Source organism: Drosophila melanogaster, chromosome 2R, assembly GCF_000001215.4.
Source record: "Drosophila melanogaster chromosome 2R".
Lineage (NCBI taxonomy): Eukaryota > Metazoa > Arthropoda > Insecta > Diptera > Drosophilidae > Drosophila > Drosophila melanogaster.
Genome location: NT_033778.4, coordinates 4,455,575 through 4,482,001, shown reverse-complemented (window position 1 = coordinate 4,482,001; position 26,427 = coordinate 4,455,575). Strand labels below are relative to the sequence as shown.

At 37.6% G+C, this 26,427-nt stretch overlaps 1 protein-coding gene across 3 annotated transcripts in view; it reads left to right on the top strand.

Annotated features, from left to right (window-relative positions):
• Positions 1-10,941: 10,941 nt before the first annotated feature.
• The window catches only part of Gprk1 (G protein-coupled receptor kinase 1), a 148,766-nt gene continuing 133,280 nt past the window's right edge, over positions 10,942-26,427 (top strand). For 2 of the 3 annotated variants that reach the window (NM_001299206.1, NM_001042973.3), the window contains exons 1-5: positions 10,942-11,232; positions 23,485-23,561; positions 23,622-23,695; positions 23,747-23,848; positions 23,905-23,979. In NM_001299206.1, the coding sequence (NP_001286135.1) occupies positions 11,120-11,232; positions 23,485-23,561; positions 23,622-23,695; positions 23,747-23,848; positions 23,905-23,979 (441 nt within the window). In that variant the 5' untranslated portion in view covers positions 10,942-11,119. The remainder of the gene's footprint in view (positions 11,233-23,484; positions 23,562-23,621; positions 23,696-23,746; positions 23,849-23,904; positions 23,980-26,427) is intronic. The other variant, NM_001169580.2, reaches the window with a different exon arrangement.

Genomic DNA, 26,427 nt, shown 5'->3' with positions numbered 1-26,427 from the left:
CTTGAAGGTACTATGAATGTAGTGGCAGCCAGCAACAGATGACAGATGAACGCGTCCCCACAAATTTATCGCGCAAAGACTGCAATCCCCCGACGTCAGATTAAGAGGAGATGAAATGTGAGTTTGTCCTGGTCCCGGCGAACTTTATATCGTTGCATAGATTTTCGAGCTATAACCGGTTGGTGAGGAGCACCGCATGGGTGCACAGATTTATTCGACGATGTCGTGGACTACGTTCCGATAAAGGGGACCACGGACTGACGACGAGGGAGTGCACTGAGGCAGAGCGCCCACTTATAAGGCAATCGCAGAGAGGAGCGTTTGCTCAGGACAGCCAAGGAAAGGCCGTCAAGGGCAGCCGACTGTATGGGTTGTCACCATACTTCGACGAGGACAGTGCATGTCCAAGAAGTCGAATGGATCTTTAATTGCGTCTAGCCAATCGTCGAGGAGAACTGGTGTTCATATGTGATCCGGCCATACCAAAAAGAGAGTGGAAACAAGGCGTAGAAGAGGTGTTCACCGGAAGAGAGTAGCTCGTCGAGCGTCGGTGGGGATGTCGTGAAATGGTCAAGTGCTTTCGATAGTTAGTCAAATCTTTATTTAGAGCCGCTAGAAGTTAGAGATATTTTTTCATGAATTCAATGTTTATGTAATTCGGGCACACACAACTCCACCAACGCAGCTCCACCAACTTTATTTGTTATCGAACATGGTGCTTTTCTCGGATGTTCAGAAGGCATTTCCCCTGTCTGTCTGTATTAACGTCCATTAGTGTTATTGATATGAAAACGAAATTGGAAATTTCTTCATAACAACCCGACTAGACTAGTAAAGTCGTGGTTGTCGTGAGGCTCAACCGCAATGTTGTCTCTTGTTTTTCATTTTACATTTTTTTTTAAATTTATCCCGGTTTGTATATCCGTTACTCGTGGCCCAAAACCACCACGCCCACTTTTTTTTCATAATATTATTAGTCTTGTAAATTGTAAAATCTTGTAAAATTGATAAATCTTTTTGGCACACCCATTCTAACGGCACACTAACCGCACAAAACTGCTACCACATTTGTAAAAAAGTGTTGTGTTTTATTTCCCAACAGCTAATGATATCCCAGAAAAGTGATTAATTTCGCATAAAAGGTATCTGAGTAGAGGAGGAATTTCTGGTTGGACTGAATGTATCAGTGGTCAGAATCAGAGTGAATTTTATTTCAGTCTTTCTTTCAGTCACTTAGTCTAGTGTACAATTCGTTGCTGCTGCGATACCCCTGCGTTCAGTTCTTCTGAATCCTGATTTTCTGCTGGTTGTTGACCTTGCTAGTTTGTAGCTTTCTGTCCGGATTGAGTGTTCTATATCTGGCGTGCTCGTGCCGTCACCGATAACTCGGAAATCAAAAGGCGTTGCACGAGGAAGGCGCAACTGATGGATAGCAACATTGCTTGGTGCCGGACTGACTTGAGGAAAGCGGATGTATTCGCTGCTCCCCTCGCTGAGCGACTTCAGCCATGTAAGCTTGCCAGTCAGCAGCAAGTAGAAGAGACTCATAAGCATCTGACACAAGCAATTCAGATGGACCTTCCAACCACGCCGTTTGAGCCCAGAGAGTGAGCTGATGTCATGGCACTCTAGAACTGCAACAGAGCATAAGGGAGCGACGTCATTTGCAATGCCACTTTAAAGGCACTACCAGGTCGTGCGATCATCTTCATAACGTTGGTATTGTCAGGCTGTAATACTTCCCTTCTTAGTAGAAGCTCGGGATAATTTCCATGATCCACAAGCCTGGAAAGCCGAAACCCGCTTTCTACAGGCCGATCCTCCTTCTACCTTCGATCTCAAAGGTGTTTGAGAGACTAATTGCTGTCAGGTAGTCAGATAGTCAGGATCATGGAATCCCAAGGGATTACTCCTGAGCACCAGTTCGGATTCCGTGATGACCACAGTACCTTGAGCAACTTCATACGACAATATGAAATATTGAAACGCCCTCTTTATGGAAATTTGAGAAGCTTTTGATCGAATGTGGCACACTGGAATCCTGGTCATTATCAAACAGACTCCATATTTTGGATTGCTTGGATTATATCTTGAAGGAAGGCGATTCGCAGTTAGGTATAACCCGGCTCTTTCACTGAGCATGAAGTCGCTGTAGGAGTCCCTCAGTGAAGTGTCCTCGGCCCTCTGCTCTGGGTGCCAAATCTGGGGCTTGGCTTGTGACTCGGAAAAAATTGCAAGTGGTATGTGTGAAACACCACCCTGCACAAGGATTTGAAACTGCCCACGGTATTTGACGAAATAAACCAGAACTTACGTCGTTAACATGAAAGGCTAAGTTATCACAGGAATCGGCTGGCAAATGCAAATGCACAGCTATGCCCAACAGTGGGAACTATACCGTGAAAACTTCAATTTACCCTGCCGTAGTGTCGATAGATAGTGAAATTCATGACTTGCAACTGTGTGGTTTCTCCGATGCTTCTTGTCGTGCCTTTGGGGCCGCCATCTACGCAAGAGTGGTAGATAACTCAGAAGTTATAACGGTTAAACTATTAACTGCAAAGTCCAAGGAAGATCCAGTGCGGAACACGTCTTTACCTCCTTTATAGTTAGCGGGCGAAGAATACTACCTCATCGTTCTTAACTTATCTTAAATGGCGACTAAAGGGTGGAAGGCGGAGCCCTCATATACTACACTCAAGGAAGGGAGTGCGACTTGGCCTCACATCCTGCTCACCGAAGTCATACCTTGGCAGTCCCGGTGAGCAAGCAAGGACTAAAGAGCACACTGAGGTTTTTTTTTTAAGTGGGTCGTCATAATCTTTTCTGAGATCTATGGATCTCCGAATACTTAACTTTAATACAGCAGCGCAGCAAGTGGGCATCCGCCTGCAACATAGCGGAGGACAGCACAGCACCGGGGTCCCGGGAATTCCACCCCTATTCTGATGGCGCAGTTCGCGTCGTCACAATCAAAAACAAAACTGGAGACTACAAGCGGATTATACACCGGATTTGCCCTGTACCGGTAGACGACTAAGAAAAACAGGTTATATGAAATTGAATTGAAAATTATTGATCAACATATTTTAATTCTTAATTAAAATTTAATGCTGTTATGAAACAAATTTTAAAGAATATGGATAGAAAAGTAATTGAACACAGCTCATCTGTACTGAATACAGTATCTGGAAAAAGATTCTATTGGTTTCCAGCTATGAAAATAAAAGTAGGAAATTCTTTACCGTGTATATAACACTCAGTACCGAAAACCATTCAAGATCGCACACTCCATTGTAATCCAAAACCGTGATAACCTTTTCATACGATTCACATAGATCAAAACGAATTATTTCTGACCGAGGATCTTGTTTTACCTCTCTAACGGTTTCGACCTTCATTCTAGAACGTTTCATAGAGCATATAAGGGTGGCTACAGGCGTACCTTAAACTAAAGGGGAAGTAGAGAGAGTGAATATAATCGTAAGGTCTATGTTAGGTAAATTATCGGAGCCAATAGAGGAGTATAAGTTATTATATAAGTTAACAAGTAACATCAGGAAAAGCTGCGTGTGACGACGAACGACACACGAAGCTATACTTCGGATGCTGGTCGGCGGCCGTGATCTGTGCGAGATAGGGTAATCTTAAGCTCTCTCTCTTTGTATTATTTAGTTCTGAACTGACAGCCGAAATAAAGTTACGTTATCGTAAAACAACTGCCGTGAATATCAAGTCGGAGCTACGACCCTGCTACCGGCTTATTCCACTTGGTCACTTCAGCTATAGTCACCGATCGTGGCCACCACCTGGTCCTGATCCGCACTCTGTACCACACCACAGCTACAGAGGTGACAACGAGGTGACTGTGTTGTGGACAGCAACTCGCCGCAACACACTTCAGCAACTACGTGAGCAGCAACGTGCCACGTTGACATCCCTTTGCAACAACGGTGCTGGCGGAGGAGTTCGCGGGCAACTACCTTGCCGCGTCCATCATTAAAACATATCTGGCGCCCAACCAAGTCGACGACCCCGACAAGATCACATAATCTGGAAGGCACGAGCTAAATAAAACCCATTTGAGTTGGCAATTTAGGACGAACTGTCCTGGGCAGAGATGAAGGCGACAAACGAAACAACAAAACCCCAAAAGGAAGAAGGAAAACTATCATAGATTCATGTGAGTGAAACCCCTTTTTATGAATTGCCAAAAGAAATTAAAAGGAAATGTAACAAAATAATGCAATTAAATGTTAAATCACAGTTAAGAGATTTATTTTGGAAAGAGTGTTGGCACTAATTTAAAGTAATTAAAAATTGAGTAGTTTTAACTTGCATAGAAGGTACAGTTTTCAGCGGACGACTAGTTGTATGCTTATCTCTCGGTCCCGGTGTTTTTTTTTTCTAATAGTAAAATGTGAGACACGTGCAAGAATACGTTGAATAGATAAGTGCTTAGCTTAGCTCCTAGCTTGGCGAGCGATCAATTTTTTCTTACCTTTCTCTTGTATTCTGCACTTGTTTGCATTATCTGTGCGGGACTGCCAAATACCTTGATGGCTGTTGTATGAGCGAGACAGAGTCTGAAGAGTTGGTTGATCAACTGAGTAAACTCACTTTAACCGACGAGGCCGAACGTATAAGAAGGAAAACATACAATATGGATCCACAACAACTACAGGCAGTCATAAATGTAGCGGTATCGGCTGCATTAAATGTGCACGGAGAAGATTTTGAAAAGAAGTTGGAGGAAGTCAAAAAATAAGTTTACCGCTTCAACAATATCTGCTCCTGCGATTGCAGTGTACGTGCCTATTGCTGTAACCGGCAATGTGAGTTGTGATGAAGGCCTCGATGCGGTAAAATCATTGCCAGAGTTTGAGGGTCTCAGGGAAAATATGTTTCTTGGCGACAAGCAGCAGCAGCTGCATATGAATTATTCAGAAAGTATAGCGGTAGTTCTAGGCATTACCAGGCTGTTCTCATAATCCGCAACAAAATTAGGGGATCTGCTAACTCTGTTCTTTCTTCATTCAATACAGTCCTTAATTTTGACGCCATTATTAGCCGCCTTGACTTTACCTATTCCGATAAACGCCCATTACACTTGCTCGATCAAGAGCTTACAACACTCAAGCAGGGGCAGATGTCTATTACTCAGTTTTATGAGGAGGTTGAGAAGAAACTCTCACTCCTTACAAACAAGACAACTATGACATATGAGACGGACCATGCCCGATATATGAATGATAAGCATAGGTCTGATGCCCTGCGTGTCTTTATTTCTGGGCTAAAGAGAAACTTAACTGATGTTCTATTTGCTGCTCAACCTGCCTTCAGCCCTAGCAATGGCTCAGGAAATAGAGGCAAACCACGAGAGGCATGCCTTTGCGACACAATATGCCAGGTCCATAGAAGAAAAACATCTCAGGCAGGCTCAAAATCGACAATTACAAAGGACAACAGAATCCAACCATGAACCGACGTTTAAAAAGTGGTTAAAAAATCAATTTTTTACAAGAGACAATGGTGGACGACCCGTTGTTGACAATAGACCGTTAGAGAAGATGGACGTAGATCCAACATTGTCGAGGTTTCGTCAGCTGACAAACTTTCAGCGCCCTCAGGGTTTTTCCATGCCACCGGCGCTTGACGCACAACAGCACAGTGCACAAAATAGACCGACTAGCTCTCAGAGAATGTCTGATTTCACGCGTCAAAGGGTTAACCATCTGTTTGAAGAAGATCGGAATGATCAAAAGGAGGATCATTATAATCAGATTGCTAACGATGACATAGACGGTGAAAAGGAAACAGACTACGAAAGCGATTCCGTACATTTTTTAGGGGTTCATCCCTGCTTCCGTTCGTCCAGCGAACAGTAGCGGGGGAGCAACGAAAATTTCTAGTGGATACGGGAGCCTCTAAAAGCTACATCAAGAAAGAGATAGGATTGCCGACTTCAGTTCCCGTCGACTCACCCTTTATTGTTAAGTCACTTCATGGCTTTGAAAAAATAGAACGCAAATGTGAGCTTGATCTGTTTGGTGTAAAGAGCCATTTCTTCCTATTACCCGGACTTAAAACGTTTGACGGAATAGTTGGCCTTGACCTTTTAGCTCAGGTAGGTGCGACAATTGACCTCAAGGGCAATTCTGTCCAGTTTAATGGAGGACGTGAAGATCTACACTTTCAAAAATGCGATCAAGTTAACTTTACGAAGATTGAGGATATTGTCGTGCCCCCAAAAGTTCAGGAAGATTTTCAGCAGATGATGTGTAAAAACTCGAGAGCCTTTGATGATCCCAATGAGAAGTTACCATTCAACACAAATGTCGTAGCGACCATTCGAACAGAGGACAATGAGCCAGTTTATTCGAAATTGTACCCGTTTCCTATGGGTGCTTCCGATTTCGTGAATCGGGAGATTAAAGATCTACTCAGAAATGGCATTATTCGGCCATCCAGGTCTCCCTACAATAACCCCATATGGGTTGTAGGTAAAAAAAAAAAACACTGACGCTGCGGGATCTCCCAATAAACGCTTAGTAGTCGATTTCAGGAAGTTAAATTTAAAAACTATTGCCGATAGATACCCGATGCCGAGCATAAATATGATACTGTCGAATCTCGGGAGGGCAAAATTTTTCACCACTCTCGACCTTAAGTCCGGATACCACCAGATTAAACCTGCAGAATTGGACCGAGAAAATACATCATTTTCCGTCAACGGAGGCATATATGAGTTCTGCCGCCTACCTTTCGGGCTGAGGAATGCCAAAAGCATCTTTCAGAGGGCCATAGATGATGTACTACGGGATAAGATAGGAAAAATCTGTTACGTTTATGTGGATGACGTTATTGTTTTTTCAGAAACTGAAGACATTGTTCATATCGGACAGATTTTACAGAGCCTCCATAAGGCCAATATGCTAGTGTCTAGACAAAAGTTAAAATTTTTTAAAGAAAGTGTTGACTTCCTTGGTTTTGTTGTCACAAAGGAGGGTATTAAGAAAAGCCAGGACAAGTTCCAGGCCATCAAGGATTTTAAGCAGCCCAGCAATTTGTTCGAGCTGAGATCGTTCTTGGGTTTGGCAAGTTATTATAGATGCTTTATAAAGGATTTCGCATCAATAGCTAGACCTTTGGCGAATATTCTGAAAGGTGAAAGTGGCAGGGTCAGCAAATACCGTCCAAAAGGCATTCCGGTAAGTTTTGATAAGTCTCAGCTTAGAGCATTTGACAAACTTAGAAGTATCCTTGCATCAGAGGACTTTATTCTTCATTATCCTGATTTTACGCGACCATTTGATTTGACGACCGATGCGTCATCCTTTGGCATGGGTGCAGTACTGTCTCAGGGAAACAGGCCAATAACAATGATATCCCGAACGCTAAAAGAAAGGGAATTAAATTATGCGACAAATGAAAGGGAGTTATTGGCAATCATTTGGGCCTTGGACTGTCTCCGACACTACCTCTATGGCAAAAACGACATAAACATATTTACGGACCATCAGCCCCTTATATTTGCGGTCTCTGACAAGAACCCAAATTCAAAAATTATGCGTTGGAAAGTCCGAATCGAAAAAAGCGGTGCAAAGGTCATGTATAAATCGGGAAAAGAAAATTGCGTTGCGGACGCTCTGTCGCGACAAAATATTAATGCTTTGCAGAGCTCATCAGAGTCAGATCGAGCCACTATTCACAGTGAAGAATCCTCAACATTTGTCATTGAGGCCACGGAAAAGCCATTAAACTGTTTCCAGAATCTGGAACTACGACTATTTATAGTATTTGGTAGTAAGACACGCCTTCAAATTGATTTTTCTGATTGGGAGACATTACTGGACTTAGTAAAAGACGTAGTAACACCCAACGTAGTGAATGCCATACAGTGTGAGCTTCCAGTCCTGGCCCGTATTCAAGATGGTCTGGTTCGTCTCTTTCCTGCGACCAAGTTTTGGTTTTGTAAGTCTTGGGTGGCGGACGTTATCAAGCCTGATGATCAAAAAGAAATTTTAGTTATTGAACATAACAGAGCTCATAGGGCTGCTCAAGAGAACGTGAAGCAAGTGCTACTTGACTACTATTTTCCAAAAATGGGTAAAATTGCAGCCGAGATCGTTTTAAACTGCAGGGTTTGCCAAAAGGCAAAATACAACAGGCATTCCAGTAAAACAGGAATTAGGTATAACCCCAATACCAACGCAGGTTGGGGAGATGTTACATATAGACATCTTCGCAACAGGGCGAAAGTACTTCCTCACCGCTGTTGATAAATTTAGCAAGTTTGCGGTGGTTCAGCCAATTGCATCGCGTTCAATATTGGATGTAAAGACCCCAATCCTTTAGCTGGTCAACCATTTTCCTAATGTTAAATCGATATATTGCGATAACGAGGCATCGCTTAACTCCGAAACAATACGATCCATGCTAAAAAATCAATACGATATTGAATTAGCAAATGCCCTACCTCTACACAGTACGTCCAATGGTCAGGTGGAAAGGTTCCACAGTACTCTTATAGAGATAGCCAGGTGTCTTAAATTGGAAAGGAAAATAGAAGATTTTACTCAATTATTCCTTCAGGCGACTATAGAGTATAACAGGTCATTTCACTCTGTCACGAATAGAAAACCTGTCGAGATCATCCATGCTAATGCCGACATTGCCCCTGATATAATCATGAGCCTAAAGAAGGCACAGCAGTAGCAGTTAGATCGGAATAATCCGACTAGGCAGATTAGAGTATTTGAGAGGGGTGATAAGGTGTTAGTTAAAACCAACAAGAGACTGGGGGATAAACTTACGCCCCTGTATGTCAAGAATAGGATCGATGCTGATATAGGGACAACGGTCCTAATTCAAGGGAGGGTGGTCCACAAGGACAATATTCGGTGAGGCCACTTACAAAAATTCAGGCTCGAATAAATGCTCACGCAACCATCGCAGTAAAACATTAAATCTATTTTACTTTGTAAATTCAAATTTATTTAAATTAAGAAATACATATATGGAAAATATTTTAATTGCCCTCACTCTTGCCAAAATAAATATTTTGCATTCTTTGAAGTTGCACTGTTGACCCAAAGGCGATAATAAAAAAGGTTTCACAACTGTTAACCTAAAATACTAGGAAATACTATGTTCATTACTGAATCTTGTACAATTAATTTTAGTTTGTATGGTAGATAATTTGAAAAGCGCACACCGACCGGATATCACACCTCGATGAAAACAAATGAATGCAAGGTCGAACTAGAAGCGTTGCTATCAGCTCATGGAATGGGGTACAATTAACCGCTTGCAGCCTGTTAGTCGGCTCATCTCATCGACCTAGCACGCATATCAAGGGTCGGCCAACTACCCTTCGTCAACTTGTACCTGCAGCCTTAATCCTGCCCTTTCTTCACTAGTCAAACCAAGAAATTCTGCAGCATATAACTGGTTACAAATGCTTACAATCAAATGCCACCTTCACCAACATCAATCCGCTTTGCATTCTACGTAATGTTAAATATCATGATTTACAAGCGGCAAAGTGGAGCCTCGATGTCGACAACGCAAATCCTTGATAACATAGACATGGACGAGGACGCCCATTTTTAATGTGAGTAACATCAGGAAAAGCTGCGTGTGACGACGAACGACACACGAAGCTATACTTCGGATGCTGGTCGGCGGCCGTGATCTGTGCGAGATAGGGTAATCTTAAGCTCTCTCTCTTTGTATTATTTAGTTCTGAACTGACAGCCGAAATAAAGTTACGTTATCGTAAAACAACTGCCGTGAATATCAAGTCGGAGCTACGACCCTGCTACCGGCTTATTCCACTTGGTCACTTCAGCTATAGTCACCGATCGTGGCCACCACCTGATCCGCACTCTGTACCACACCACAGCTACAGAGGTGACAACGAGGTGACTGTGTTGTGGACAGCAACTCGCCGCAACACACTTCAGCAACTACGTGAGCAGCAACGTGCCACGTTGACATCACCTTGCAACAACGGTGCTGGCGGAGGAGTTCGCGGGCAACTACCTTACCGCGTCCATCATTAAAACATATCTTGTGCAGTAAAGTGTTCCATTAAAACCTAGTATTTTATTTTTCAGTTTTAGTCAAAAATGCCATATAGCTGATGAATTATCAGAATATATTGGGACAAGTTTAATTTAAATATACCTAGTAACTATCCGTTCAGGTGCTAATATGAATATTCAGCACTCACGACATAAGAATGAGCAATATTTTGCAAAAAACATAAAGCCCCTTTAGTATATATTGATACGTAATATCCGTAATACACCTGGAGTTAATAAAAAATTCGCACCTGAATATATCGGCCCTTACAAACACAGAGTAAATATGGGGTATTTGAAAATAGAGTACTTATAATAACCGTTATATAATTGACAATCGACAACTAACGCATATTGAAACAACCGAGAATGAAACATTGGACAAACGTTTTAAACCATTCCATAGCATTATTAATGTAGATCGTGGTAGATCATAAGCCAGTCATGGCGAATATAAACTGTGTATAAATATAAAATACTAACCGTAAATTGTGTTTAAATATAAAATAATAGGTAACACATATATCTATAGAATAAATTGTATAGTCTTAAGAACAAACGATAGTGTTATTGAGGGAAGCTTGAACAGAGCTTAGGAATTTAGGGTTTTTAAGAAGCTGTCGCTTCTCGGGAACTAGTTCAAACGCTTCCAGTGGTTTGGAGAACACAATCTGCTCCTATGAATGCAGATTACTGAATTTCGTTTATAGAAATCGTAGGTATTTAGAGTAGTAAGACATCTATAGTTCGCATCTGTATGATAGGTTGACAAATGGTTATCTGTGAGAAGAGGGTATAATTTGGCTGTGTTTATGGGTTTATGGGTACGTTATATATATTTCGCCATCCACGGTCACACTAGATGAGGCCGAAAAGTACTTGAATATACATACTATTTATTTTTGTTGACAATAATGCAATTAACATAATCAATTAAAAACCGTCTTGTTTCAAAATCAGTATGTGGAAAAACGATGTATAAGAAACTTCATATGATATAACAAGCGAAAGTTAACAAATAAGTGAAGGCAATGGCTGATTTGGAAGCAGTCTTGGCTGATGTCAGCTATTTAATGGCAATGGAAAAGTCTAAATGTACTCCAGCTGCGAGGGCAAGCAAGAAATTAAATTTACCCGACCCGAGGTATTTATTTTCTTAACAATTACTTATATAATCGTAGACATTAATGTACCAATTCTTTTAATCAATTTTGAAATATTATTTTTTCGAAATTGATCAAAAGCTTTTCAAGACTATTCTGTTGTACAATAAACTTTAGATGTAAATACAAGATATGATGCTTACAGTTGTCAAGAAACTGTTTACACACTGTAAAATATGTATAATTTTTGACTTTAAAGCTAAAAATTAAGGGTTTTTTGCTTAATTAAACGCAATTTTTTTATAAAATATAATTAAACAATATTTATTTTACTTATAAATCAAAAAACAAATTAAAAATATTAAATATTCAAGAAAATAAACAACAAATTCCAAGTTTACACACTTTTGAGACTGTCTTTACACAAAACACAAAATCGAAGTTTAATCCTAAATTTTTAAATTATTTTATTAAAATTTTAAAAGTTTTGGTATGTAGTATGTTCCCCATTGGCTTTAGCTACAAGTTGAAGCCTTTTTTTCATGGACTGGACAAGTTTTTGCAGGTCATATTCAAACGGGATCTTTTCACACTCTTCGACTATTAGAGTCATAAGCTGTTGTCGTGTTTTTGGTCCCTTTTTGCCACCTTCTTCTTTAAGTAGGTCCACAAATTTTCAATCGGGTTCAGATCAGGACTCTGAGGGGGCGTATCGATCACTTTACCACAGTTATAAGGGCGCCAGGTGCGTACATGGCACTCTTTATGTTTCTGATTATGTCCTCTTAAAATTTAACTAACTACTAACTAGACCAAATTTTTCTGCACTGGCCTTCAAATTTTTTTTTTTTTAATTCCCAGATATTGCACGGCATTTAAGGCTAGTTTTCCCACTCCACGGCTGGTGATACAGCCACAAACCATCAGTGACACTTTTCCAAATTTTATCGTTGGAATGATATTTTGTTTTTCTAGCGCACTCAACGGTTTGCGCCATACTCTGCTTGGCCCGTCGTTATAAAAGAGCATCATTTTTGTTTCGTCACCAAATATGACGTCATCCCAGTACTCTTCCGCATGATCCATCATGCTCACTGCGAATAAATGACGCTTTTCAATATTGGCATCTGATAGCAAAGGGTTTTTCCTTGCAACTCTTGAAGAGTACCTATGGCGTAGGATGACTTGGCGCACAGTTTCGTGTGACACAGTTAGGTGACATTCTTGCCTGATATCCAGAGCAAATGATCTGACCGAGATTCGGGGGTTCGCAATCACTATTCGCATAATAAAGCGGTCTACACGCTGTTTAATTTTAATTTTCCGCCCACTTTTTCCGAGCGATTTAAAACATTGTAGACGGTCTTACGGGATACAGGAAACATTTATACTAATTCTGGAATAGATTTTCCCAACTGGTGGTTATAGTTTATTAATTGGGTAACTTTAAAAGTTAATCTCTTTCCAGGCATTTTATTAAATTTAATAATTCGCTTTAAGCACATTTGATCAGCAAAATTTCACAAGCAAAGTCAACAAATTTCAATAGAAGCGTTGTAAAAAGCAATGCAAAGCCAAAAATAACGGAAAAATCGAGTTCGTTCTAAGAAAAAGAACAAAACAAAGTAGGAAAACAAAATGTGTAAAGAGTTTCTTGACAGTCTCAAAAGTGTGTAAACTTGGATTTTGTTGTTTCTTTTCTTGTATATTTAATATTTTTAATTTATTTTTTGATTTATAAGTAAAATAAATATTGTTTAAATATATTTTATAAAAAAATTGCGTTTAATTAAGCAAAAAACCCTTTATTTTTAGCTTTAAAGTCAAAAATTCAACTTATTTCACAGTGTGTAAACAGTTTCTTGACAAACTGTATATTGATAAGAAGTGGGATCTAGTTAAAGATTATATATATTTTTTTTTTTGAAAAATTTTATGTACTTCATTTAGATCCAACTAATTTAAAAGGAGTGTGTTAGTTACATACATTTTTGGCCATTGAATGGAATATTTGATGTTTACAATTTCTTTTTCTTATTAAATTATTGATTCTACTTTGCAGTTTTTTATTTGTTATTACTTGATCGTTATTATTATTATTACTCTGGTTTTATGTTACTCTTGTGAGCGACTCTTCCTGCTTCTGTGATAACAAATGTTTGTCTGTTTTCTTTTAATGTTTCTTTCTTGTACAGCTTAGAACCTGGCCTTGTGATTTGCTTTATAAAAACTGTTTGTCCTGGCTCATAATCTTTGATCTTATTGCTTTTTTCGTTATGGTTTTTAAGCCTGTTGCCTGTTTTGATTTTAGGTTTTCGATGTTGCCTTATCTGCTTTCGTCATATTTTCCTGGATCAGTGGTTATATTTCTGCCAAAAATATTTTTAAGGGCGTTATTTTGTTTTGTATTTTTGATACAGGGTGAATTGTGTAGTTATATTCCTAGACAGCTGAATTTAACTGTTCTTCAAATGTTCGGTGTACCTGTTTAGTTTTTAAACATCTTTTAATTTCAGCGAGGATAGAATGAAACCGTTCTATTTGTCCGTTTACAGAACTTTTATAAGGGGATGCTTTGAAAATTTGTATGCCCAGCTGGTCTTTCATCATAAAGGCTGTTGTTGCGGAATTAAAGGATTTTTCTATATCCATTACAACGTATTTTGGTACTCCAAAATAAAATAAGATGTCATGTAAAGGTTTTCTTATGTCTTCTATTGATTTTGAATTTTTTTTATTTTTGCTTTCGCAAGTTTCGAAAATTTGTGAATTGCCGTAAGTACCCGTTTTTGTCTGTAGAAATTATATCTATATGAATAGTGTGTCCCGGAAACTTAGGAATTGGAGTTTCCGTTGTTTGTGGGTTTGTGGGTAGCCCTTCATATTTTCCTTCCTTACACACCTGACAATGTTTCACTTGAGTTACTATTTTAGATTTCATTTTGGGAAAATAGCATTTTCTGGATAACTGAATTTTATTCTCCTCAGCATTTCTATGTGCCTATTATTAGTTTTAGGGATAAGCTCGGCTTGTTCTGTTTCGTTAACTTTAGGAGATCCAAAATGTTCTGGATAAATGCGATGTATTTAAAATATTATATATATAGTGACATATCCCTAAGACTTGAGACTTTTTTTCTCGGTCTGAATTTGTAAATCGGTAAGATAAATAGAAAAAATTGTGCGAGGTATTAAAAAATATCAATCTAGTGACAAAAGATCCTTGTACGACCAAACGTATCTTTTAAGATTGAACCACGTGAATCGGCGCTAAAGTGAACATAAATTCGTAATACAATTCTCTTTTTATTTGCAAAAGAACTACGTTTAATCGGTGGTTGATACGCAATAATCAAACCTACTGCACACGGTCAAAAAGTGTAAAAACAAATATAAAAATACAATCATCAACCATGGCAACCGAAGAAGTCAAACTGTTATCGGAATCCCAGCTGAATCAAGCCTTAAGCCAAATTAGGCAAATACCAACATTCAGTGGTAATAGCCAATAACTCAGTGCCTTCATTCGAAGGAGTTCATACTTCAGCGATATCCATCAACCGACACCAGACAAAAACATGTATTCTTCAGCGCAATTGAGATGCAACTTACAGGAGATGCTCAACGAGTATCCCAGTTATCCGGAGCAACAACCTGGCCAACCCTTATGAATGCGCTCATCAGCGAATATAAAACCCAAACACCATGTGTAGAACTACTCTGTCGTCTCTACAACACACCCTTCAGCGGAAGTATCCTTAAGCTCGTTGAAGAATTAGAAATTAAATCATTCACAATATCGAATAAACTTATGCTAGAAAACGATATCAATAATACTGTACAATAATAATATTGTACACAAGTGCATTAAATAATAAAATCAAAGATGTAATTATGACAAAATTGCCCGATAGGTTATTTATGACTCTTGCTAGATTTGATATTAGGACAGTATCAAATAAATAGTACAACAAGAAGGAGTATACGAAACAAATACGAAGTAAACAGTAGAGATTGGCTTGAAACTAAAAGAGCTATTTTGCGCATATTCTACGATATGGGTAAACCCATAGAAATAAAAGCCGACAAAGATTCCGCCTTCATGTACAATGCACTTAAACTTTTATTAGAATCAGGAGGAGTAACTCTAAATATAACAACAAGTGAAAATGGAGTTTCTGACGTTGAGGGATTTCATAAAAGCGTTTAAGAAAAATTAAGAATAATAACAAGCGAACATGAACCTGAAAACCAATTCACAAAACAAAACACAACACACTGGTCGAACCCCAGCAGAAATCTTCATTTTTGCTGGAACCCCTGCCTATGACACTCAACAAAAGAAATTAAAGGAAATTGACAAACTAAATGAAACGACACGACTTTAACTTCAAAGAATCCCCTCTAGTTAGATCAAAAACGACTAACCCATTCAAAAAGACAGGAGATTTAAGACAAATAGATGATAAACATTTTGAAGAAACAAATAGTGGTAGAAAAATAATACACTATAAGTCTAAGTTTAAAAAGAAAAAAAAAATTAATAAAAGTAAATATAATAACGATAGTTCCACTCCAGAGCATGATACTCATGTTATGCCTCCTATCGACACACAATACCTAGAAGGAACCCCTGTCTAGGCCAAAAACGGCTACCTAATCTTTCAAACAGGATCAATAGATTTACCGATAAACCACTTATATCATAACTTATCTATTAACTTAACTTAAACAGAAAATACTTATTAAGCAAACTCAATATTTTAATAACTTACCACAAATACAGTATCTAGTAGAAAAACTGAACAGAGAAATGAACGGTATACGAATTGTAAACGTAGTAAACGCGGTCTTGTTAACTTTATGGGAACAATTTCGGTACTTTAGATCAAGAAAATAAAGAAGAATTACAACAACAAATAGCCGACATCCCTAAAAATATTGTACAAATAAGCGAACTTAACCACGTAATAAAAGTCATTAACCAAGGAATCGAATTGACTAATTATTTAAAAAATAACTTTGAAGTAGAACAAATGATAAATTTAATAATTTTCAACTTAGAACAATTAGAACAATTCACTGAATACATTGAAGACATAGAGCTTAGTTTGCAACTGACACGCTTAGGTATCTTTAATCCAAAACTTTTAAAACACGATTTATTAACCCACGTCAATTCTGAAAAACTTCTTTATGTTAAAACTTCAGCTTGGCTTAAATCTGATACCAACGAAATTCTGATAATATCCCACATTCCAAGAGAAATAACCAAAACACCAGTTTTTATAATAATACCCTACCCAGACAAAAAAAGTAACATACTACTAATATTTTTCACACCTTAATTAAACTTACACGGTAAGTTCTCAAAGCTTGATTGTAAATAAATGTATAACTGGTATACTAAACCAGGTCCCAACACAATGTAGATACAGTAAAACACATTCTGATTTTGAAATAAAATATGAAGAACCAAATATAATCACAACTTGAAACCTTCCCAAGACTATCCTAAACCAAAACTGTATCAATAGATAAACTATAATAGAAGAAAATAACACGATAAAAGCATTTAATTGTTCTGTCCAATTAGAAGAAATATTAATTACCAATACAATGTTAGACTATATCTATGTATCTATATATCTATGTAAAGAATAATGTAACAAAACTTGAACCACTCGAATACATTCAGGCAAAAGGAATAATCGAACAACACAATCAGACGAATAATATCTTTCAAATAATAATACTTACAACATTAATCATAATAATAATTATTATAATATTGTACTTTATCTATAAATATAAGACTATACCCCAAAAGTTAATTGTAAAATTTAAAAATTAAACTCTAAAAGTGAAAATATTATAAGTCCTGAAACAGAATACTGCACCCCAATACCCCTGTATTGTACCCAAATCTAAAAACATGCTTTTTTCTTAAGGATGGGGATGTAACATATCCATTCTACACCCACAACTCCCCAACCACACACACGACTGTAAACAATCACAGACACACATTCATGTCTGAGTACGAAATATAATCAAAGATCGACAGCCCTTAGATTAAGCTTAGCACAGCAAAGTGCAAAAGTCCGTATTCCAAAGTCTAGACTCTGCGGCGAGCCAACGTCCACGTCCCCTAAATATCCGATTACTTGGCAAGCCAATTGAAATAACAAAAACTTCCGCCCACACAATCGTCTCAGGATTCTCAATTACTGCTATTTTTCGGAAGCTCCTCTTTTAACAGGAGAATAGGCACCTCTCTTTTCGGGAGAATAGACGTTGATAACTTTATTCTCTTAAACTTCGCTGTTAAGCTATCCCAATCTGCCTATATAAACCCAGACATGTCCTCATACTCTAGTTCAGTTCAGTTCTGAGTACGTTATCAATCGCGATAACCCTGCTAAGCCCAGTCTATTATCCAACCAAGTGATAATCCAAAAGCTCTAGTTTTTTCTTTATTGGAATTAATAAAAACGTTGAATAATTCATAAAAAACCTACTTTTTTTTATTAAGCTCTCGGTCTGAATTCGTAAATATATATATAGTAGCATATGTGCCATAGTATAACACTTGACTACATATACTTGCACACACACACACACACACACATACATTATAGCAACACATAGCAACAGCCATACACCAAATCATAGAATGCCTTAGGATATAAGTCATGAATTCAAGAATTTAACAAGAACCCCAATTCTGGTGACTAACAAATCCAGCCTACCCTAATGTAAACATTAACATCCGCTGCAGCATCCGTTATTCCCACCAAAGGGTCAAAACCGCTTACGCAGCTCAAGTTCTCGGCTGATCTGTACCCATGAGCGATCCACTCAAGAAGGCACCTAATCCAACAGACATAAACATCCGCAGCCGCATTCGCGACTCCCACCAGGGGGTCAAAAATGCTTACACAGCTTTAAGGATCAAAACTTTCCACGTAGCTCAAACTCGGCTGATCTGTATCCATGCGCAATCCACTCAAGAGAGCGCCTAATTAACGTAAACATAAATGAGAGCCTATGTACGCTCAATATGAAGAAGTAAATAAGCTCAGCCAAGGGTTTGCTAAGCTTTCGCTTTGCAAATTAGATTTAGATTTATTCATACTTCAATTGTGTAAGACGTGAATTTGTCTCCGACATTCGCTTAAGTTTTTGATTAATACAAATATTTTTTATAAACCAACAAACCGCGAAGTTGTAATTGGCGCAGTCGGTGGGATCCGCGTGTGAACATAATCTCTTAGAGCTAACAGATTAGTTTAAGATCTAAGATCTTAAGATCTGTCTATAAATTTTCCAAAAAGAAGACATTACATTGAGAAATAAATATTTCATAAAAATAATACGAAGTAGAAAATAAAAATTTGTAAAATAAATAAAAATATGAAAACTGTTTATTGCAAAAATCACATCAAAGACTCTAGAATAATTTGTTTTGGTCATATCTTGAGGCACGAAGTGCGGACACAAGCACTCAACAATCATTGCCTTATTAATTTTTCACACGCCGCAAGATGAAAACTCTAATGACAAATATTCTTATATAAAGTCATTTTTGAAATTTATTTTTGTGATAATATGTACATAGTTTTGGCTATTTCTAATCTATTTTCAAATAATAATAACGTTAAGGCAATGTAAAACAAGAATTTTTCGCATGGTGCCAATTGATCAAAAATAATATAGATTTAAAGTCAAAGAACTTCTAAGGTGAAGGGCATATTTTGTCAAATTTACAATGCATGAGCATACGTGTGCATACATACAGTTGTCTGCTATCAATTTGTGCGTTGAAAAGAGCTGTTCGCTGTAGCGCTCTCCGCTCTCTCGCTCTCTAACAAAAATTCGAAAGAGCCTGGAGCCACCTCTAGAGCCACCGCGAAAAAATCGTGTCCCAAAAAATCGTATGGCGTTACGAAACTTGTTATTCTAGGGTCTTTGCCCAAACCATCAGTGACATTTTTTTCAAATTTTATCGTTGGAATGATATTTTGTTTTTCTAGCGCACTCAACGGTTTGCGCCATACTCTGCTTGGCCCATCGTTATAAAAGAGCATAATTTTAGTTTCGTCACAAAATATGACGTTATCCCAGTACTCTTCCGGATGATCCACCTTGTTCACAGCGAATGAATGACTCTTTTCCATATTGGCATCTGATAGCAAAGGGTTTTTCCTTGCATCTCTTAAAGAGTACCTATGGCGTAGGATGACTTGGCGCACAGTTTCGTGTGACACAGTTAGGTGACATTCTTGCCTGATATCCAGGTCAAGTGATCTGACCGAGATTCGGGGGTTCGCAATCACTATTCGCATAATAAAGCGGTCTACACGCTTTTTAATTTTATTTTTCCGCCTACCACCACTCTTAGGTTTAAGGCTGCCCTCTTTTTCCGAGCCTTTTAAAACATTGTAGACGGTCTTACGGGATACAGAAAACATTTATACTAATTCTGGAAAAGATTTTGCCAACTGGTGGTTATAGTTTATTAATTGGGTAACTTCAAAAGTTAATCTCTTTCCAGGCATTTTATTAAATTTAATAATTCGCTTTAAGCACGTTTGATCAGCAAAATTTCACAAGCAAAGTCAACAAATTTCAATAGAAGCGTTGTAAAAAGCAATGCAAAGCCAAAAATAACGGAAAAATCGAGTTCGTTCTAAGAAAAAGAACAAAACAAAGTAGGAAAACAAAATGTGTAAAGAGTTTCTTGACAGTCTCAAAAGTGTGTAAACTTGGAATTTGTTGTTTATTTTCTTGTATATTTAATATTTTTAATTTGTTTTTTGATTTATAAGTAAAATAAATATTTTTTAATTATATTTTATAAAAAAAATTGCGTTTAATTAAGCAAAAAAACCCTTAATTTTGACAACCTATATTTTGACAAACTATATTCTTAGGAAGATCTTAGGAATCTTAGGAATGATGGATAATTTTGTATACCAAAATCGTTAATACATTAAAAAACAGTATACATATTTACATATTTAAAAATACTCTTGCGAAACCATTGCAAACAGAACGGCTTCAATTTCAAGCTGTCCTATTTGTGAATTTTTTTTAAATCTGGCACTGTTACGTTGTAAATTATTTATCATAAAAGTGCAATTAAAAACAAGAGAGATTGCTGTAGTCGAGTTCCCGACTATCAGGTACCCGTTACTCAGCTTGTGTAAATGCATACGCGAAATGTTATCATTTTTCTGGGATATCGATGGATATGGGGAATAAAACAAGAAAAAAATTTAAAATTTAAAAAAAAATGTGGGGAAACCGGGTTGGTGGCTTTAAACCGTTAGACGAGGCAAGTCAAAAAGTTGCTTTTGGGGCGTAAGAGTTGGAGTGGCAAAAAGCTTTCTTGCAAGTTTACATACCTTTACAAGACTAATAAAATTTTTTTTAAATATCAACACAGATTTATACCCGTTACTCATAGATTAAAAGGGTATAAAAGATTCGTCGAAAAGTACATATGTAACAGACAGAAAGAAGCATTTCCGACTATTTAAAGAATATTCAGCTGTGTTCAATGAAATAGCAGTGCGAGGGAAACTAAACTATACAAAATACCATGTTCCTTTTCGGAATCGAATTTTTGTTCCACTTATTTTTGTAAAATGGAATGTGTAGATAAAAAAACAAGAAAACCCAGTTAGTTTTTCATGTTATCCTATTTTTATTTACATTCTTGAGCAAATTCAAAACCTCTAGGCTGTTCATAAGAAAAGCAGTGTCTGGTTTTGTCCAACGTATACTCCCGAAATTATTAATATTTTCTAAAAAGTGTGTAAAAATTGTGGTTAAGTTATTTTGTATACTTAAAAGACAATACATTAAAAAAAATATTTTAGTGGCTAGAGGACAGCACTGCTCCCAGGAGAAAAATGTCAATTTTAAGCTAAGAAAGAAAGAAAAAACATATTAGCACATTCCAAAAACCCTTGAATGTTCTGCCAAAATGGTATCCAATGGAAGCCCGAAAACCGTGGTACCATACGTAAAACCACAGATATGGAGGATGGACGCATAGTTCGTTACAGCAAAGTCAATCGTTTTGAATCCTTTAAGGACATAAAGTCTGAGCTGAACTTGGGAATTGGCGACAATACAATTTGGAAACGACCACGAAAGGTTCCCCTATATTAAGGCAAGGTTAAGCTTCGCTAAAACCTACCTAAACTGGCCAGACTCCCAATTGCGGAATATCCTTTGGACTGATGGGTCAAAAATAGTGCTATTTGGTCGAATTGGTTCACGACAGTATGTCCGTCGACCTCCAAACACAGAGTACCATCCAAAACACACACTCAAGACTTTTGGTGGACCTAAAATCGTAATTCAATCATGGTGGACCTAAAATCCTGGTATGGGCCTGTTTTTTTTTTACAATTGTAGGAGTCTAAAACATATGTTTTATGGTATTATAGACCAAAACGCACATGTAAGTATACTTAGTGAATAGAATATGCCATTCAAATGGACAATCCAACAGGATAATGATCCGAAACACACAAGCAAATCGGCTAAGAATTGGTTCACCCAAAATAAAATAATGCCGTGGCCAGCACCATCTTTCAATTTAAACCCGATTGAAAACCTGTGGGGGACATAAAACAATAATGTGACAAAGAACTCCAGGACATCTAAGGCTCAGCTTTGGCAAGTTGTGCAGATGCATGTTCTAAAATTCCTCTCAAACGTTGCCAGGACTTGGTGGACTCCATGCCGCGTGGGTGTAAGGTTGTGCTGGGTAAAAAAGGCTATCCAACCAAGAATATTTTCGAAACTATTGAAGAAATAAAAGTGAAACATTTGTTGAATTGTTTCAAATTAAATACCTAATGATGTTACAAAAAAATATATCCCATTAAAACTTTAAATCATAGGATTTTTTTTATCTTAAACTCGCAGGTCCCAAGCACTGCTGTTTTTATGAACACAGCTGTATATACATGCACCAGCAAGTACAGGTTCCCTTGCCTTCCATTAATTTATTTCTTTACAGCTTAGTTCAGCATAATAATAAAAAAGAAAAAGTGGCGCCCGCTCTCGAAATAATAACTTCAATCCTTACTTTTAAATTTTCCGTTTCATACTTCCAACATTTTTGTGTTTAGTTGCTAATTGTGGAGTCCACACGCCAACAAAAAAATGAATACTCGCCTTTGCATTTTATAAAAGCTGGAGTCCCACAAGGAAGCGTCTTAGGACCTGTCTTATACACCCTGTACACCGCCTATATGCCGGTAGCAAATGCTTGCACTGTGGCAACATACGCGGATGATACAGCTATATTACAATAGCTAACAGCTCATTTAAAGAGGAAGCTTCACAACTCCTGCTAGCAGAGCTACGCCTTATTGAAAGGTGGTTTCTTCTTTGAAAAATTAAAGTCAACGCCCTGAAATCTGCGCAAATAACTTTTGCATTAAGATGAGGTGACTGCCCAGAAGTGTCATTTGAGTAAAATTTCGATTGTTGCAACAGTCGTGCAATCGTGCATATTTTCGGGCCTTTGCAGAATTTAGTTAGGTGTCCGAATTTTTGGCAATTTCTGTATTTAAGTGGTCGGGTGATGTGGGGCCATAAATTATCGCGTTCGTATCATTGAAAATCTTGGGAGGTTTGATATTTTAATAAGCGATAATCAGTCCGGATTATTGGAGGATATTGTTTCTAAATTGCATGATTTTTTTAATATCGGATACTTTCCTTTAATATTTCATCATTTTCGATATTACGTAGGTCGTTAGAATATTTTAGTCCTTTGAAAACACTAATGTGCTATGTGTTCTGATGTGTTGAAAAGGGAGTCGTGAAATTGTGAGAGTTTTAGCAGCCTTTGAGCTTCGGCTAGGCCTTTTGTTTTCACTAATAATTTTCCATCTCTTGGTTTTTTTCACTTTACCAGTGCATTAGAAATCGTTGTCTTTTTTTTTTTTAATAATAAAGGGGGATACTTTGATTTTCTGTTCGGGAAATTATTATATATTTTGGTTCGAAAATTGTTGGTTTATCCTATTGTAATGGGTCTCTTCAGTCTGGCGGGCGCACTGATATAACCGACGTGGCAATTTCGTTGTCGAAAGCTTTGCGATTTCGAAATTATAGGGAGGCAGGAAGTAGAAAACCTTTGAATATTCGAATTTTTTTTTAAATTGCTACCGCTTATTAAAAAAACATACAACATTTTTGTAGGCAAACGAGGATTTTATCTTTCCTAATTTGAGTGTTAATCATCATATTTTTTATTTCAGTGTTAGAAGTGTTATGTATAAATATTTGGAAAAAGAAGGCGAATTGAATTTTCATAAAATATTTAACGAAGTTTTGGGTAAGTATGCATGTACATATGTATTTCAAAATATTTCTAACTATATTAAATTATTCTCAGGCTATTTGTTGTTTAAAGACTTTTGTGAAAACGACTCAGAAGAACCTATACAGCAACTTAAGTTTTTTGAACAGGTACGGTATCTTTTTCATATTTAAACTTGTGTTAACTTTTGTTTTATTTAGATAAAACTCTTTGAAAAAACAGAATGTTATGATGAGCGGAAAAAAATGGCAAGGGATATTTATGACAATTTTATAATGGAGGAAATGTTGTCCCACACCTATGCAAGTAACCAATAATCAAAATTGCGCAAGTTTAATTTCTCAACTTATATTTATAGGAATACTCCAAACATGCTGTTGCGAGTGTACAAAAATATTTATTAAAAAATGAGGTCCCGGTTGACTTATTTGAAGTAAGCGATTTTATTAAAGCAATATACAATACAATAATTCTATGGATGCTTTTTTGGGTGAAATTTTTATGTTAACCGTTATAGGAATGATTTAGAACTGATTTAGAATTAAAAAGAAAAACCACAGAGAACGCTATAGTCGAGTTTCTCGACTATCAATTACCTGTTACGCAACTAACACTATTCTTGTTGGCATTTCGATAGAAATTAGCACAAAAAAATAATGTTGAAAAATATGAAAAAGAAATCAAAAGTGTGGTCGCGGGGTTTATGGGCGGTGAGTAGGAGTTCGAGTGGCAAAAAATGTATGGTACCACGATAGAAATTTGAAATAAAAATAATAAAATTAAACAAGGGAGAATGCTATAGTCGAGTTTCCCGACATCTAGATACCCATTACTAGTGGGAATGCGAGATTTCATAATTTTTTCTATTGCAATCTGGCTCTTTCTCATAAGCTAGCATTAAGCAATAAGAATGTGTATCCAGCTCACTCACACATACGTTCGGTAGCGTGTACTTGAACGGAAAGGTCGAATAAAGGAAGATTGATCAAGACAGCGTTCACAAACGTCAAACTGGGAAGAGATCTGTTCATGTAGTGGGCATTGGTAAGGCGTATTATGGCAATGTGACTGGGGGATCTATACAAGTTTAATTTTTGCGAAGTGGTGGTTAAAGACACGGTTTCTTATGGTTGATGGATAGTATGAGTTGTTGTTGGTATTGGTGAGGGATTTTATGATGGACAGGGAATCGGAGCAGATAGCATGTTTACCTGGGTTTTTATTGCAATCTTAACTGCTTCGTTTATGGCTATTATTTCTCTTGAAAGGAGGACTGATGAGAAGGGTCGGAGAAAATGAAATTTAATTTTTCTGATTACTGTTGTTACACTAAAGCTTACTATTCCATTGGCCCTCGAGCCATCTGTGCAAAAAATTCGAGGTTGGGAATAGAAGTTTTTAGGGATTGGAAGTAGTTTGAAAGTTTTGGAGGGTGCGCAGGATTTGTTGTATTTTGATAGGGATGTGTTGGTAGCTTTATGTATGATTCCGGAGTTGAATTTTTTACTTGGGATGGCTTTTGTCGGTGAAAAGTGGTCATTGACCTAATGGCATGTTTATTCGGTCTATAGTGTTTAAGGTAAGCGTCGTAGGAGAGTAGGATTTTGCTGGAAAGTTTGTGTCATGAATTGTCTCCTGCTTTTCATATGGGTTATTTGCGATTCAATTTTTAGCTTTGTTAGTTGGTGTTGTTCTGAAAGCTCTGGAGCTGCTCTTATTTCCAAGTTTTGCATAGTTTTTATGCGATCTGTTAGTTCTTTTGTCGTCTATTTTAGAGAATATCGAATTTATAATTTGGTGATGGGTCACGGCTAGTGCGAGTAACTTCGGTCCCAAAATAAACACGGATTTCCAGTGGATCTCCAATGATCGTCAAATGGTAAAATCCCTGAAATCGTTATTCATTGGAAGTCAGTCTGTGTCTAAATATTTGTTTAGACATGCATTTACGAACGCAGACTGCTGCGTCTTACAAGCGCTGCATTATATAATTAGATGATAAGAACCTATGTTAGAATGAATAAAAGGCGAAGCCCTCGCAGTAGCGAGTCAGTTAGATTCAAACACCCGAATTGAACTCATTAAGTGTACGCACAAGTTTATAGTGTGAACATTTTGGTACTTCGAGAAATTCTGTTGTTTTCCCCCACCAGTGGTAATAAACACAGAAGAAAAAACTAGCGCTTCAAAGTAAAAAGAGCAAGGTTATAAGAGTGATTCTGTTGTTTCCCCCGCCAATGGTAAGAAACACAGAAGAAAAAAACAGCGCTTCAAAGTAAAAAGAGCAAGGTTATTCGAGCGATTCTGTTGTTTCCCCCACCAGTGGTAAAAAACACAGAATAAAAGACCACGCCTTAAAGTACTAGGACTATAGGGTGAAACATTGTGTTCTTGCTTTTCCTTCGCTGATCAATCAGCTGTGAGTCGAGGCACAGCTAGGTCAACTGGGCGACCAATCAAAAAATCCTCCAACGGATCACGCCGAAGAATACAAGCAGAAAGCACAAAAAAGTCACAGTGATTGTTTTCCCAAGATGTTGTCGAAAAGATCTGTGAAATTGATGCAAGACCAAGAAGAGCTGCAGAGCAAAAAACTGCAAGCCATCAAGGAACAGTCATCTACACCAGCAATAGAAGTATTGGTAGTCCGATTTACTACTAACAACAATGCGCTGGTAAAATTGGGAGTTGGCGATCATAAATATTTTAATGATAAAATATTTATTAAAACTATGGATACTACTATGAAAGGTAGAAACACTTGAAGAAATAAATATACCAAGCGGATCAAAATTATCTGATACCGCTTTAGCTCGGAGCTCCAGTCCAGTTGATAATCTGGTTCAACTGGTGGATAGAAGAGCGGACAGGGTAAGGCAAC